Below are 14,850 nucleotides of genomic sequence, written 5' to 3'. Positions count from 1 at the left end.
TGTTTAACCTATGGACTGTGAGACTAACTAGTTAGGACAAATCATATAAATGCCAATTGGTTTGAAGGTTATATACACCTGTAACTTTACACTATATATATAAAACTGTTTATTATAGATATGACAGTTGAGGACATCAGGGAGTACGAAAAGTCAATCAACAAAGAGACCAACAAAAAAGTTCTACAGAACAGCTGAGAGGGGGGAGTACGAAAGTCAATTAACAAAGAGACCAACAAAAAAGTTCTACAGAACAGCTGAGAGGTGGGAGTACGAAAGTCAATTAACAAAGAGACCAACAAAAGAGTTCTACAGAACAGCTGAGAGAGGCAATCACGAAAGTCAATTAACAAAGAGACCAACAAAAAAGTTCTACAGAACAGCTGAGAGGTGGGAGTACGAAAGTCAATTAACAAAGAGACCAACAAAAGAGTTCTACAGAACAGCTGAGAGAGGCAATCAACTATACAACCATCAACATGGAAAAAGGGGCATCATATAGGCTAAAAAGTACACTGACATTGTATCAGGCTGCTAAGGAAGGCCATGACAACAATGTGTTAGGTCATTGTTATTAGTACATTATGAGTGTTTTAGTAGGAGTACAATTTGTTGTTGCTCTCGGTATGTATTTATTTGGCGAATCATCATGCAGATTTTATTTATGTCGTTACATTTTACAGGATGTTTTGTTATTTGAGGTAAATATGATTTTACAAGTCTGTTTGTCAAAAGACATGTTGTTACTCTCCAAGTAAGTCCATCGGTGAGGAGAGGTATTTTGTTGTATGTGTACCGGGGGCGGTATTACATCATTTGTTGCCCTTTGTGGTAATTACATCATATAAGTTCGTTGGTAGGGTGACATAGTGTATCCCCTTTAGTGTATAATGACATTGTGTAATTTTACATATTATACAAGGTCATCAGTAGGGAGACTTGTTATCTTCTCCATGTGTATCTATCAATGGCAGAGACATGTTGTGTCTGCCTCTTTGTAATCGATAAGATTTGAGTCCATTTGTTGGGGACCTTGTTGTTTTTAGCTCACTTGGCCCGAAGGGTCGGTGAGCTTATGTCATGGCGCAGCGACTGTCATCCGTCCGCCCGTTGTCTGTCCGTCAACATTTCTTTTAAATCACTACTTGTCATAGAGTTCTTCATGGATTCTGACCAAATTTGGCCAGAAGCATCCTTGGGGGAAGGGGAACAGAACCTGTATAAATTTGGCTCTGACACCCCGGGGGCAGGAGGGACGGGGCCCAATAGGGGAATTAGAGGTAAATCCTATAAATCGCTACTTGTCCTAGAGTTCTGCATGGATTGTGACCAAATTTGGCCACAAATATCCTTTGGGGAAGGGGAACAGAACTTGTATAAATTTTGGCTTTGACCCCCTGGGGGCACGAGGGGTGGGGCCCAATATGGGAATTAGAGGTAGATATTCAAATTCCTTCAGAAAAGAAACAATGAACTTGTATTCAGAACATTATTTGACATTACAAACCAGGTGAGTGATACAGGCCCTCTGGGGCTCTTGTTCAGATAAGTTTTATAAATAGACAATATTGAGTATGATGATGATCGTTAATGGTTTCCAGGTGCTAGTAGAAAACATTAAAGAGGTTTTAATGGTTGATCTCAACATCCATATTTGTTTGTGTAGTGTAGGCAGATACCCATTACCTCGTACCACACCCATTAATGAACATAGAAAGTCCTGTACATAAACTTACTATTATGTTACTCAATTACAAAATTTTACAGATTGTTAACACTTTTTGATTTTATCCATAATCTTATACTAAAGTGTGACACAAACATGTTATTTTTGTTAAAAAATAATTTCTTGCTTTTGTTATGTTGATGCCTTTGCATTGTGTTCCCAGTGCTCAAGATTATTTAATGTTTAGTAAAGACAAAATTATCTCAACCCTGTATAACAGCTGTATAGGACAGTACTTAATGAAATTTGATCTTCACGGCTAATTGGTGAGGTATATGTACAAATTGTCAGCATGCTGTCATTACCAGCTGATGATTGACTAAAATAGATATGTTACTCATCCAGTATCAGTATGTTACACAGTTGTCTGCCCTTGCAGGTTGGTATTTATTGTGTTGTCAAGTGTTTGTGAGCTTGCAGGTTGGTATTTATTGTGTTGTCATGTGTTTTATGAGCTTAGCTAAAGGTAACAGAAAATGATGCAAGTTTGCACACAAAATTGACACTAACTGCAAGAGCAGACAACTCTGTATAATATGTAAAATATATAAAGACAGAATTACATATTCTGCATGAATTACAGATATCTTTTCCAAAATCCTTCTTAATTATGAAATATTTCAGGCAGATACATACATTGGGCCTTTACTTTATGTAAATTTTCAAAAAAAAAAGAGTATATTTTTAGAGGCTTATGATTTCATAAGTTAGTTTGATAAGGATTTGATTTGAACTGTTAAATTACATATGAGATGACAGTCTTACTTTTTAACCAATGTATTTCCAGTCTACTAGCTGCCATCTTGTTTGTGGAAAGATGTCTGACTTATTGAAGATCCTCATCTAGATTAGTTATATAGGCTGATTAAATCATTATTATACATAAAAAATCTTGATTTCGCATTCCATTTTGCCTTTTTGAGTTTGATTTTTATATATCATTTCTTGTGTATTATTTAAATGTAAATATTATGTTTATTAAATGAAAACAAAATTATGTGCACCAATGGATTAACATGGAAGTTTAGTTGATGTTTCACAACGACATTAAGTTGCCACAGACTTGTATGAGTTGGTGGCAGTGATTGAGTGTTTACTAATTAGTAGTACTGTTTCACTGTAGATAATCAACGTTATTAAAACCAAGTGATCAACGATGTTACAACCATGTGATCAATGGTGTTACAACCATGTGGTCAGTGATGTTACAACCATGTGGTCAGTGATATTAGAACCATGTGGTCAGTGATATTAGAACCATGTGGTCAATGATGTAAAAACCATGTGATCAATGATGTTACAACCATGTGGTCAGTGATATTAGAACCATGTGGTCAATGATGTAAAAACCATGTGGTCAGTGATGTTACAACCATGTGGTCAATGATGTTACAACCATGTGGTTAGTGATGTTAGAACCATGTGGTCAGTGATGTTACAACCATGTGGTCTATGATGTATTAACCATGTGGTCAGTGATGTTACAACCATGTGATCAATGATGTTATAACCATGTGGTCAGTGATGTTACAACCATGTGGTCAGTGATGTTACAACCATGTGGTCAATGATGTAAAAAACATGTGGTCAGTGATGTTACAACCATGTGATCAATGATGTTACAACCATGTGGTCAGTGATGTTACAACCATGTGGTCAGTGATGTTACAACCATGTGGTGAGTGATATTAGAACCATGTGGTCAATGATGTAAAAAACCATGTGGTCAGTGATGTTACAACCATGTGGTCAATGATGTAAAAACCATGTGGTCAGTGATGTTACAACCATGTGATCAATGATGTTACAACCATGTGGTCAGTGATGTTACAACCATGTGATCAATGATGTTACAATCATGTGTCAGTGATGTTACAACCATGTGGTCAATGATGTTACAACCATGTGGTCAGTGATATTAGAACCATGTGGTCAATGATGTAAAAACCATGTGGTCAGTGATATTAGAACCATGTGGTCAATGATGTAAAAACCATGTGGTCAGTGATGTTACAACCGTGTGGTCAATGATGTTACAACCATGTGATTGATGTTAGAACCATGTGGTCACTGATGTTACAACCATGTGGTCAGTGATGTTAGAACAACCGTGTGGTCAATGATGTTAGAACCATGTGGTCAATGATGTAAAATTCATGTGGTCAGTGATGTTACAACCATGTGGTCAATGATGTTACAACCATGTGATTGATGTTAGAACCATGTGGTCAGTGATGTTACAACCATGTGGTCAGTGATGTTACAACCATGTGGTCAGTGATGTTACAACCTTGTGGTCAAAAATGTTAAAACCATGTGGTCAATGATGTTACAACCATGTGGTCAGTAATGTTAGAACCATGTGGTCAATGATGTTAGAACTATGTGGTCAGTGATGTTACAACCATGTGGTCAGTGATATTACAACCATGTGGTCAGTGATGTTACAACCATGTGGTCAGTGATGTTACAACCATGTGGTCAATGATGTTACAACCATGTGGTCAGTGATGTTACAACCATGTGGTCAGTGATGTTACAACCATGTGGTCAGTGATGTTACAACCATGTTGTTGATGATGTTACAACCATGTGGTCAGTGATGTTACAACCATGTTGTTGATGATGTTACAACCATGTGGTCAGTGATGTTAGAACCATGTGGTCAGTGATGTTACAACCATGTTGTTGATGATGTTACAACCATGTGGTTAGTGCTGTTACAACCGTGTGGTCAACGATTTTACAACCATGTGGTCAATGATGTTACAATTATATGTTCAATAATGTTACAGTTATATGGATGATGATGTTAGAAATATGTATTGATAATGTTGGTTGACCAATAATGGTTTTGTTTGTATGTTCTTATGTCTGTGATTGTTTGTCATTTCGTTCTTGTTTTGTTGTTGTGCAAGTTCTTTGCTATAATTTTCCTTAATCATATCTTAAACAAATGTACAAGAAGTTTTTTGCCATAGACTCAGCTTTCCATTACAAAAAAAGCATTTTATGCTACCGACTAAAGCTGAAGACTGAATATGTAGTAATTTTAGAAATTTTATGCTATAGACTAAAGCTTTAGACAGAGTAATTTAGTTATTTTAAAGAAATTTTTTTCAATATTTAGATATTGTTCCATTCCAATGAAAATTGTTTTTGTTGGGGTTTCGAGAAATGATACCGATGGTGTGAGTGGGGGAAAGAAGGGCATTTTTTGGTATTTTGGAGATATTTCCTCATTACATGTAGTATTTGTTAGTGTTAACGTATGAATTCAAAATCTATTTGAGGATTTTATGTGTCTGCTTTTGTTAAATTTTGTTTTGTGACTTTAAACTTTCCTCATTACATTTAGTATGTGTCAGCGTTTACGTATGAATTCAAAATATATTTGAGGATTTTATGTGTCTGCTTTTGTTCAATTTTGTTTTGTGACTTTAAACTTTCCTCATTACATTTAGTATGTGTTAGCGTTTACATATAAATTCAAAATATATTTGAGGATTTTATGTGTCTGCTTTTGTTAAAAAAAATTGTGACTTTGAACTTGGTTTGGTTTTGAAATTGTTATCGATTTCATGATTTTAAATTTTTGATTGATTTGCTTTGGTATTTCTGTTTGAACATGTATATGAGGAAATGTTTAAGTTAAGATTTAAGAACTTATAATGATTTTAGTATGTAAACTACCTTCTCAGGTTTTAACACATTGGAACAGCTTGATGCCAGGGTTTAATATCAATGTTTTTTACACATATATGTATATCTTACATTAATACTGTATACATGTATGTCAACATCTAATGGTCGTCTAAAGATTTTGTTGTATCATGTAGTGGGGGCCGCGGTGGCCGAGTGGTTAAGATGTCCCGACATATTACCACAAGCCCTCCACCTCTGGGATGCGGGTTCGAATCCCATGTGGGGCAGTTGCCAGGTACTGACCGCTGGTCGGTGGTTTTTCTCCGGGTACTCCGGCTTTCCTCCACCAACAAACCTGGCACGTCCTTACATGACCCTGGCTGTTAATAGGACGTAAAAATAAACAAACCAAACCAAACCAAAGTATACATGTAGTGATGTAAGTTGAAATTGATAAATGAAATCAATCATCAAGATAGAATCTCAGTATGATATATTGACATCAAAGTTGATTCTATTGTGATTATTGTGTTTGTCTAGGATAAAGATAAAAACATTTGTTAGGGCTAATTTCAAGTGTTAATATTTTATTAACATTTTAAATTTTTAATGTGAATTTGAATCTAAAATGTATCAGAAATGAAAAAATTTGCTTTGATGAATTAATTTTTATAATTCTTAAGTGATTTTACCACCTGCTCAGTTTTTTCTTGGTATTGATTTCCTTCTCTGTGTAGCACACCTGGATAGTGTTCCGAGGTCCCTCACTCATATTGCAGTCTCACCACTACTATTTCTCCTGTTACAAGTTTAAATTAGGATTTTTTTAGAGATCTAACTCTCACAGTGAATAGTTTATATGCATTTTAATATATGTTGAAATCAAAAGTGGAACTAAAGATTTCATGATTTTTTGTAGAACCAATATTTAGTTCTTAATTTCATGTGGTGCTCAGTGTGTTGTTTGTCTGATATTAAAGATAATAAATCATTTAATACAACAAGTAAACAGAACTATTGTGTATGAACAACTTTACTACAAATGCTTGGCGTGATGTTGAAAGCATTGTTCATTTTAGATGTTTGTAATCCTGTAATTTGTTTTGTATGTATAACAATATATGTCTGTGTTGGTGTGTGTTAAATCATCGTTATATATTGTATTGCTAGCATTTTCTACAAAGAGTATGAACAATGGGGAAAATTTAACAACTTGAATGAGTAGACCAGTCTTTCTTTTGAACAAATATTCTCTCATTCCTAGAATCTGATGGATTGAATGGTGTTGATAACTATTGTTGTCAGCAGTGAATAATGTTATGTACTTTTAACCATCAGTTACTTAAAAAGGCAATGAACAAAATCACTGATGGAAAGTTTTATGAATGTAAACCTTGATGAATAAGCCACCTGGAACCTGGAGCTGGTGGCTGTCTGATAACAACAGTATGAAGACTGTTCGGTTTATTTTACATTACAGTCAGGCCAAGTTTGTAAGCATGAATGTTATGTACGCCAAAGTTTATTATGTAGTAGCCGGCTACCTCACCAAAAAAAAGTACCCTGTACTAAAGACCACTGTATAAAGTCTAACTGAAGAGCTAAGGTTGAAGAGAGTGTATACTGGACCTCAATAGGATGAAGAACATCAAGTTTGCTATTATCATTTCAACGGCTACAGGAACTCTGCTTGTGTCCCCAGTGCAGGCTTTGAGATCAAATTCTATGGCTGCTAGCAATAATCTTGTATACAATGTAACAACAACTCATTATCACAAATTGTTATTCCTAGGCAAATGATATTTAGAATTTTATGGCCAGCAAATATGATTTCTTATGAACAAATTATTATTTTATGATATCATGTATAGATTGAGCTGGAACTTTGAAAACCTACCTAAAGTACTTGTTATTAGTACCACACCAACATATGTCATACAGGTGTGTCCATACATCTTATATACTTCTGTGTTTATTGTATTGTCTGTGCACAAAACTATGGTCAATTGGATTATATGTTAATGTACTTAATATTATCATACACAACATGTTTTAATCAAAGGACAAAATTTTCAATCATGTTTTTATCGGACACTTTTAAGTCTCGTGTTATAAAGTATTTTTATCCTAACTAAGCAAACTTCCAATCTTGCCATGTACACAATCTCTTTTTGTTAGATATTTTTAACAGAGAGTTTTACACATTGTTAGTTTTCACAATAATGCACAAATTTGTACTTAGCAGATCATAAGTTGTATGTCCATATGTCATTAACGTTTTTGAATTCTTACGATTGCATCAAAAACATAGATATTGAGATTAAAACACATTCTATGTTAATGTGAAGTGAATAAAAAATCCATCCAAAGATATACAGTATATAGTGAGATTGATTAAAAACACTTTGAGAAGAGTATTTTGTAACACAGGGAGTAAATTATAGATTGATCATGAAGTAATATTAGAATGATGTTTATTACCAGAGATATACAATCAAAATGGCCAGTGTTGCCTGACAACAGGCTAAGTCAGTGGTTAAATAGAGATTGTTTAATGATGTAGGGACTTCCCTGGTAATCTAGATTTTATCTAAAATGGGACAATTCTTGACTGGCATGGACTTTTTTTATACCACATTTGCCCTTTTTGTAAATACAGGTACAAATTGAAAGGAAAAATTAATCCAAGAAAGAGAGTGTTTCCTTTGGAACAGATTCATATGTTTATATAAATTTAGGCTTTTTTTGGCCAGGCCTTCTCTCTCTATGTCATATTTAATAATCAAGATACTCATTTTGCTTGTTTTATTACCAATGATGAACATTCAAATGGAAGGAAAAATCAATCCATGAAATAGATGTTGTTTCTGAAGGTTTAACACACTTAGTACAAAATGTCTGTGTTGTTTCTGTTCATTACTGAGTGAAGCTTGCGAAGAACTGCAGTCATTTGGAGAATTTGTTGAATGTTGTTAATCCAACTAATAGAAATTGTTACATTAAAGGAAACAAAAAGGACAAGATGTATTTGTTTTCATTTTTACAAATTCCCATATTATTTATTTGTCACTCTGTTCGGCTGCAGTACATGACAAATATGTTATAGAACTTAAAACTTTGAGAAAGTCTCTATTGGTTAATGGTCAAAGGTTAAAAATATAAACCGTTGTGTGCAATTTTGACCATCTACATTTATAAAACCTCGACTAGATTATGAAAAGACATTACAAGTGCTGTTGGAGATGGGCCTCAGAACAAGTTTCTTTTGACCAAGGTCACAGTGACCTATTTATCATATCATCAGTCTATAGGTGAGCCCACAGATGAAGTTTCACATGAAAGAATTGTAGGAACAGATTTAGAGCTCAAACATTTTATGCAGATTGAGGGATGACCATACACTATACACAAGACCAAGGTTCTGGTGGTTTTACAGTTCAGATCCCTGAGTTGTATGAACTTAAATAAGTGTTACCCTCGACCTGCAAGTGTGATGAGAAATTGTAGGATTTTACACAACCTTTTGACCTTTCTTTCACGGATATTGAAATAATTTCTCTGAGAAACTTCAAAATCAATGCATGATTTAAATCAAACATAGAATCAGGTAATAATTTACAGTAAAATTACTTTTAACTCAAGTCAGCATGACTAATACATTTCAAGATATCCATGAGTTCAAGTGAATATGTAGTGACAATTGAAGTTGGGACCAACAAATTACTTCGAATGAAAAGTTACACAAGTTTGATTTTACACAATTAAGCTGTACATTACAGTCAAACCTTTGAACTGTTAACTTGGAATCAACAGGTCGGTTGTAAATGAGTAATGAAGTTTAATTTAAATTACTTGAATACATATGGGTAGTGAAAACTTTTAACTACAAGCCATGAACAGACAAGCCATGAACAAACAAGCCATGAACAGACAAGCCATGAACAGACAAGCCATGAACAGACAAGCCATGAACAAACAAGCCATGAACAAACAAGCCATGAACAGACAAGCCATGAACAGACAAGCCATGAACAGACAAGCCATGAACAAACAAGCCATGAACAGACAAGCTTACAGTAAGTGTTACAAACAACACATGTCCCCTGCCGACAAATAGATCTTCGATTCTTAAGCATTAAACTATCTTCCTATGGCATCCATGGTCTATATAGATGATAGAGAATATTTATCTATGGCAAGTTATTATTGCTTAGTTATGCTATCATTGTATGATTATGTTTACGTGTTGTAATGTTAATGTCCGGAAACTAAAATTTGTGACCTCAAATTCAATCCCAAGCTGTATTTTCCGAAATGCTACCAATTTGTGAAGTTTGATCAATATCCATCAATTTGTTCTCAAGTTCTCATCTGGAAACCAAATCCGGACAGACAGACAGACAGACCGACGGGAACAAACACTATAGTCCTCTCTGGTTTCAACACTAGAGTCCCCCCTGGTTTCACCGGCAGGGGACTAATAATTTAATCAGATTTTTTGAATTTAACATCTATAAGGGCTATGCAGTAACATGAGTTTGATTTAACAATGTTCAACTGTACATGTATAGCTTTGATATTCAGTGCTGAATATTTTAAGTATAAAATGAATCGTAAAAATTGACTACAATATATGTCTTATAAGACAAAAATAATAAACAGCTTATGAACACTCAAAACATGATTTATTTAAATATATGTATATTATACATCAATCTATGTATAATTCAATGGCCTCTACAGAAGTTATATATGATTTATACCCCCTCCCAAATCAATGTCAACAATTGTATAAAATTTCAACAGTTGTACTAAAATCAAACAGAATCACAAGCACAGATCAAGTCATAAAATCAAACAGAATCACAAGCACAGATCAAGTCATAAAATCAAACAGAATCACAAGCACAGATCAAGTCATTGCACTAATAACCATGTATATAATAATAACTATAAATAGGATTTGGTTACATCAGTCCTTAACAGATTTACAAAGAGGTAGAAAAGGAAAACATATTGTAGCATCTTTCTAGGTAAAATTTACACTCACAGTAGCGTCTATCTAGATAAAATTTGCACCCACAGTAGCGTCTATCTAGGTAAAATTTACACCCACAGTAGCGTCTATCTAGATAAAATTTGCACCCACAGTAGCATCTATCTAGGTAAAATTTACACTCACAGTAGCGTCTATCTAGATAAAATCTGCAGCCACAGTGGCGTCTATCTAGGTAAAATTTACACCCACAGTAGCGTCTATCTCGGTAAAATTTACATTCACAGTAGTGTCTATCTAGGTAAAATTTACACCCACAGTAGCGTCTATCTAGGTAAAATTTACACCCACAGTAGCGTCTATCCAGGTAAAATTTACACCCACAGTAGCGTCTATCCAGGTAAAATTTACACCCACAGTAGCGTCTATCCAGGTAAAATTTACACCCACAGTAGCGTCTATCCAGGTAAAATTTACACCCACAGTAGTGTCTATCTAGGTAAAATTTACACCCACAGTAGCGTCTATCCAGGTAAAATTTACACCCACAGTAGCGTCTATCCAGGTAAAATTTACACCCACAGTAGTGTCTATCTAGGTAAAATTTACACCCACAGTAGCGTCTATCTAGGTAAAATTTGCACCCACAGTAGCGTCTATCTAGGTAAAATTTACCCTCACAGTAGCATCTATCTAGGTAAAATTTACACCCACAGTAGCGTCTATCCAGGTAAAATTTACACCCACAGTAGCGTCTATCCAGGTAAAATTTACACCCACAGTAGTGTCTATCTCGGTAAAATTTACACCCACAGTAGCGTCTATCTCGGTAAAATTTACATTCACAGTAGTGTCTATCTAGGTAAAATTTACACCCACAGTAGCGTCTATCTAGGTAAAATTTACACCCACAGTAGCGTCTACCCAGGTAAAATTTACACCCACAGTAGCGTCTATCCAGGTAAAATTTACACCCACAGTAGCGTCTATCCAGGTAAAATTTACACCCACAGTAGTGTCTATCTAGGTAAAATTTACACCCACAGTAGCGTCTATCTAGGTAAAATTTACACCCACAGTAGCGTCTATCCAGGTAAAATTTGCACCCACAGTAGCGTCTATCTAGGTAAAATTTACACTCACAGTAGCGTCTATCTAGGTAAAATTTACATTCACAGTAGCGTCTATCTAGGTAAAATTTACACCCACAGTAGCATCTATCTAGGTAAAATTTACACACATAGTAGCCTCTATCTAGGTAAAATTTACAGACACAGTGGCATCTATAACAAGAGGCCCATGGGCCTTAACGGTCACCTGAGTTAGAATATATAATGAAACAAATTAAAGACATATAAACACTATATGCTGGGCCTTGAAGTTGGTCAGTGATTTATAAATTTGACTCTTTAGACTATGAAGAGTATTTGCTTCCATCAAACCTGTGATCTAAGTAGAAGTATTTTTTGAAATTTTAATCATTTTGACCCTTTTTGGTCCTGCCCCTCTGGTCTCCGAAGGGGTCATCGAGGACAGATATGAATATTAAAATGCTATATCTTCGGCTAATAATTCTTATCAAGTTTGACTAATTTCCTACAAAGATTGAAAATAATGTTCACAAATATGTTTTTCCTATATAAACTAAAGTAAACTTGACCCCTCCCCAGGGGGTAACGTGAGACCCAAAGCTCATATAATTCACATTTTTCATAAAACACCTTAAGACCTTTCCATCTATAATTATTTGATTCTACTATATCCAGAATTTTAGAAGATTTTTGAAGTTTTAGCCTATTTGACCCTTTTTTTGCCCCGCCCTCTGCCCCCAGGGGGTCGGCCAGGACCAATGTGGATATGATATTAAAATGCTATCTCAGGCTAATAATTCTAACCAAGTTTGACTCATTTCCTATGAAAATTGAGCAAAAAATGCTCATTAATGTGTTTTTCCTAGATAAACTATAGTAAACTTGACCCCCTCCCCAAGGGGAAACATGAGACCCCAGGGTCATGTAATTTACAATTTTTATAAAAAAAACTTTAAGACCTTTTCATCTATAAAGTGTATTTGATTATACCATTTCCAGAATTTTAAAAGAATATTTTTGAAGTTTTAGCCTATTTGACCTTTTTTGGCCCCGCCCCTCTGCCCCCAGGGGGTCGGCCTGGACCAATATGGATATGATATTAAAATGCTATCTCAGGCTAATAATTCTAACCAAGTTTGACTCGTTTCCAATGAAAATTGAGCAAAAAATGCTCATAAATGTGTTTTTCCTATATAAACTATAGTAAACTTGACCCCCTCCCCAGGGGGAAACGTGAGACCCCAGGGTCATATAATTCACAATTTTTGTAAAGGACCTTAAGACCTTTTTATCTATGAAGAGTATTTGATTCTATCACATCTGTGAGTAGAGAAGAAGATTTTTGAAATTTTACTCAATTTTACCCCTTTTGGCCCCTCCCACAGCCCCCTGGAGGGTGGGGACCATATAATTCACAATTTTGATTGGCCTTATGCCTAAGAAGGTTTGTGCAAAATTTCATTGAAATTGCTTCAGCAGTTTTGGAGAAGAAGACGAAAATGTAAATTGTTTACGGACATACGACGCACGACGGACGACTCACGACGACGGACAAAAGGCGATTAGAATAGGTCACTTGAGACTTCGTAAAATTTACACCCACAGTAGCATCTATCCAGGTAAAATTTGCACCCACAGTAGCGTCTATCTAGGTAAAATTTACAACCACAGTAGCGTCTATCTAGATAAAATTTACACCCACAGTAGCGTCTATCTAATATATAGTATTAAACCATGATATGTATTTGTCGAACTGGTGTTCAGCCATTGAGACATTTTCAAAATATTCATTTTTAATGTAATTTTTTTTTTTTTTCAACTTGATATTGGTATCAAAAACCACTTTCATAAAAGTTCAAAATGCTAAAAATCTCCGTAATTAAAATGTCATTGACACGCATTGTTTGTCATAGTTAGAGACCAGATATTTTAACTGTGGATGATCGATCTCAATTCTAATTGATGAGTAGAATACCCTGTATTCCTCGAACTATTGATCTGGTCCCCAGCTGTTCGAGTTATGGGAGTTTTACTGTATATACACCTGGAAGGTCAAGTCAAGACTTTTCAAGTTGAGTCTTTTTTTTGGTTATAATTCAAAGTTAAAAAAAAAACATTAAAAAGGAAAAAACCAATCAATATACTGGGTATCAATTAGTTTCTAATTTTTCAAATTCCTACTTCTTACATTAAATAACAAAATAAAACTTCAAAGTTCCTCCTCTTGTTAAAACATGAAATATAAATAACATTTTTAATAAGGGTTTCCTACACTAGCTGGAGATGCTTAACAAAATGGCATTCAAGTCACAACGATGACATCAATCAAATCTCTTTAGGGTCTTCCTATGTATATACATACATTCATACAAAATTCATAATATTTCAATAAACATATACACTGTATCACAATTTCACAATAGATAGACAGTACTGTATGTAATAAAATTCAATAGACATTTTTGTGCTCAAAACAAAGAACCATAACCCCAAAAATAGACCAGACGTAAATTGCTATGTAATGTGACGCTTTGATTAAATATATTGTATTGTAAGTTTTTAAAGTTGTTAGAATTAGAAACAATTCTCGGAAATGAAATAATTACCGGTATATACTTTTATAATTAATGCAGTTGTTAGAATTGGAAACCATTATCGGAAGTGAAATAATTACATGTAACTATATTAAATGCTCAATTATCCAGCACTAATCAATATAAATTACAGTCATACATCAGCTGTATATGTTCAAGGGCCATGTAAGATATTGTTTCTATACAGTTTCCTTCAATGCTTAAATCAAGTTCAGCACAATCTATCTCCCTTATCTGTAGTTGATCTGCCTTGGTAAGTCATGGGAGTTATTTCTCCTTACAAGTGATAACTCTGATATCAATACTGCCTAGTTCAGTTCAAAAGATTGTTGTCATGTTAAAGCTGAAGTCCAAAGTCACGTACGAATAGCTGGTTCCATTTTTGTATCACTAAAATAAACAGACATTAATCAGACACACTTAATGTTCAACTTGAGCAAAATTGAAAAAAGAGAAACTCAAATCCCAACAAGACATCACAGAAAATATGTTGTGGTAGACCTGGTTATCATTAGTTATAAGTCTGTAGACCAGGTTATCATTAGTTATAAGTCTGTAGACCAGGTTATCACTAGTTATAAGTCTGTAGACCAGGTTATCATTAGTTATAAGTCTGTAGACCAGGTTATCACTAGTTATAAGTCTGTAGACCAGTTTATCACTAGTTATAAGTCTGTAGACCAGTTTATCACTAGTTATAAGTCTGTAGACCAGGTTATCACTAGTTATAAGTTTGTAGACCAGGTTATCACTAGTTATAAGTCTGTAGATCAGGTTATCACTAGTTATAAGTCTGTA

General features: G+C 34.6%; 2 protein-coding genes across 3 annotated transcripts in view; one reads left to right on the top strand and one right to left on the bottom strand.

The window, feature by feature from the left end:
* LOC138324219 (cytoplasmic phosphatidylinositol transfer protein 1-like) overlaps positions 1–8,392 on the top strand; it is a 47,799-nt gene extending 39,407 nt beyond the window's left edge. The window contains 1 exon segment of the mRNA XM_069269299.1: positions 119–8,392. Coding sequence (XP_069125400.1) covers positions 119–198 — 80 coding nt within the window. The 3' untranslated portion in view covers positions 199–8,392.
* LOC138322701 (ATP-binding cassette sub-family A member 9-like) overlaps positions 8,162–14,850 on the bottom strand; it is a 20,222-nt gene continuing 13,533 nt past the window's right edge. For both annotated transcript variants that reach the window (XM_069266740.1, XM_069266741.1), the window contains exon 12: positions 8,162–14,442. In XM_069266740.1, the coding sequence (XP_069122841.1) occupies positions 14,409–14,442 (34 nt within the window). In that variant the 3' untranslated portion in view covers positions 8,162–14,408. The remainder of the gene's footprint in view (positions 14,443–14,850) is intronic.

This window comes from Argopecten irradians, chromosome 5 (assembly GCF_041381155.1).
Source record: "Argopecten irradians isolate NY chromosome 5, Ai_NY, whole genome shotgun sequence".
NCBI lineage: Eukaryota > Metazoa > Mollusca > Bivalvia > Pectinida > Pectinidae > Argopecten > Argopecten irradians.
The sequence above is the reverse complement of the archived record's forward strand: the minus strand, read 5'-3'. Positions and strand labels throughout refer to the sequence as shown.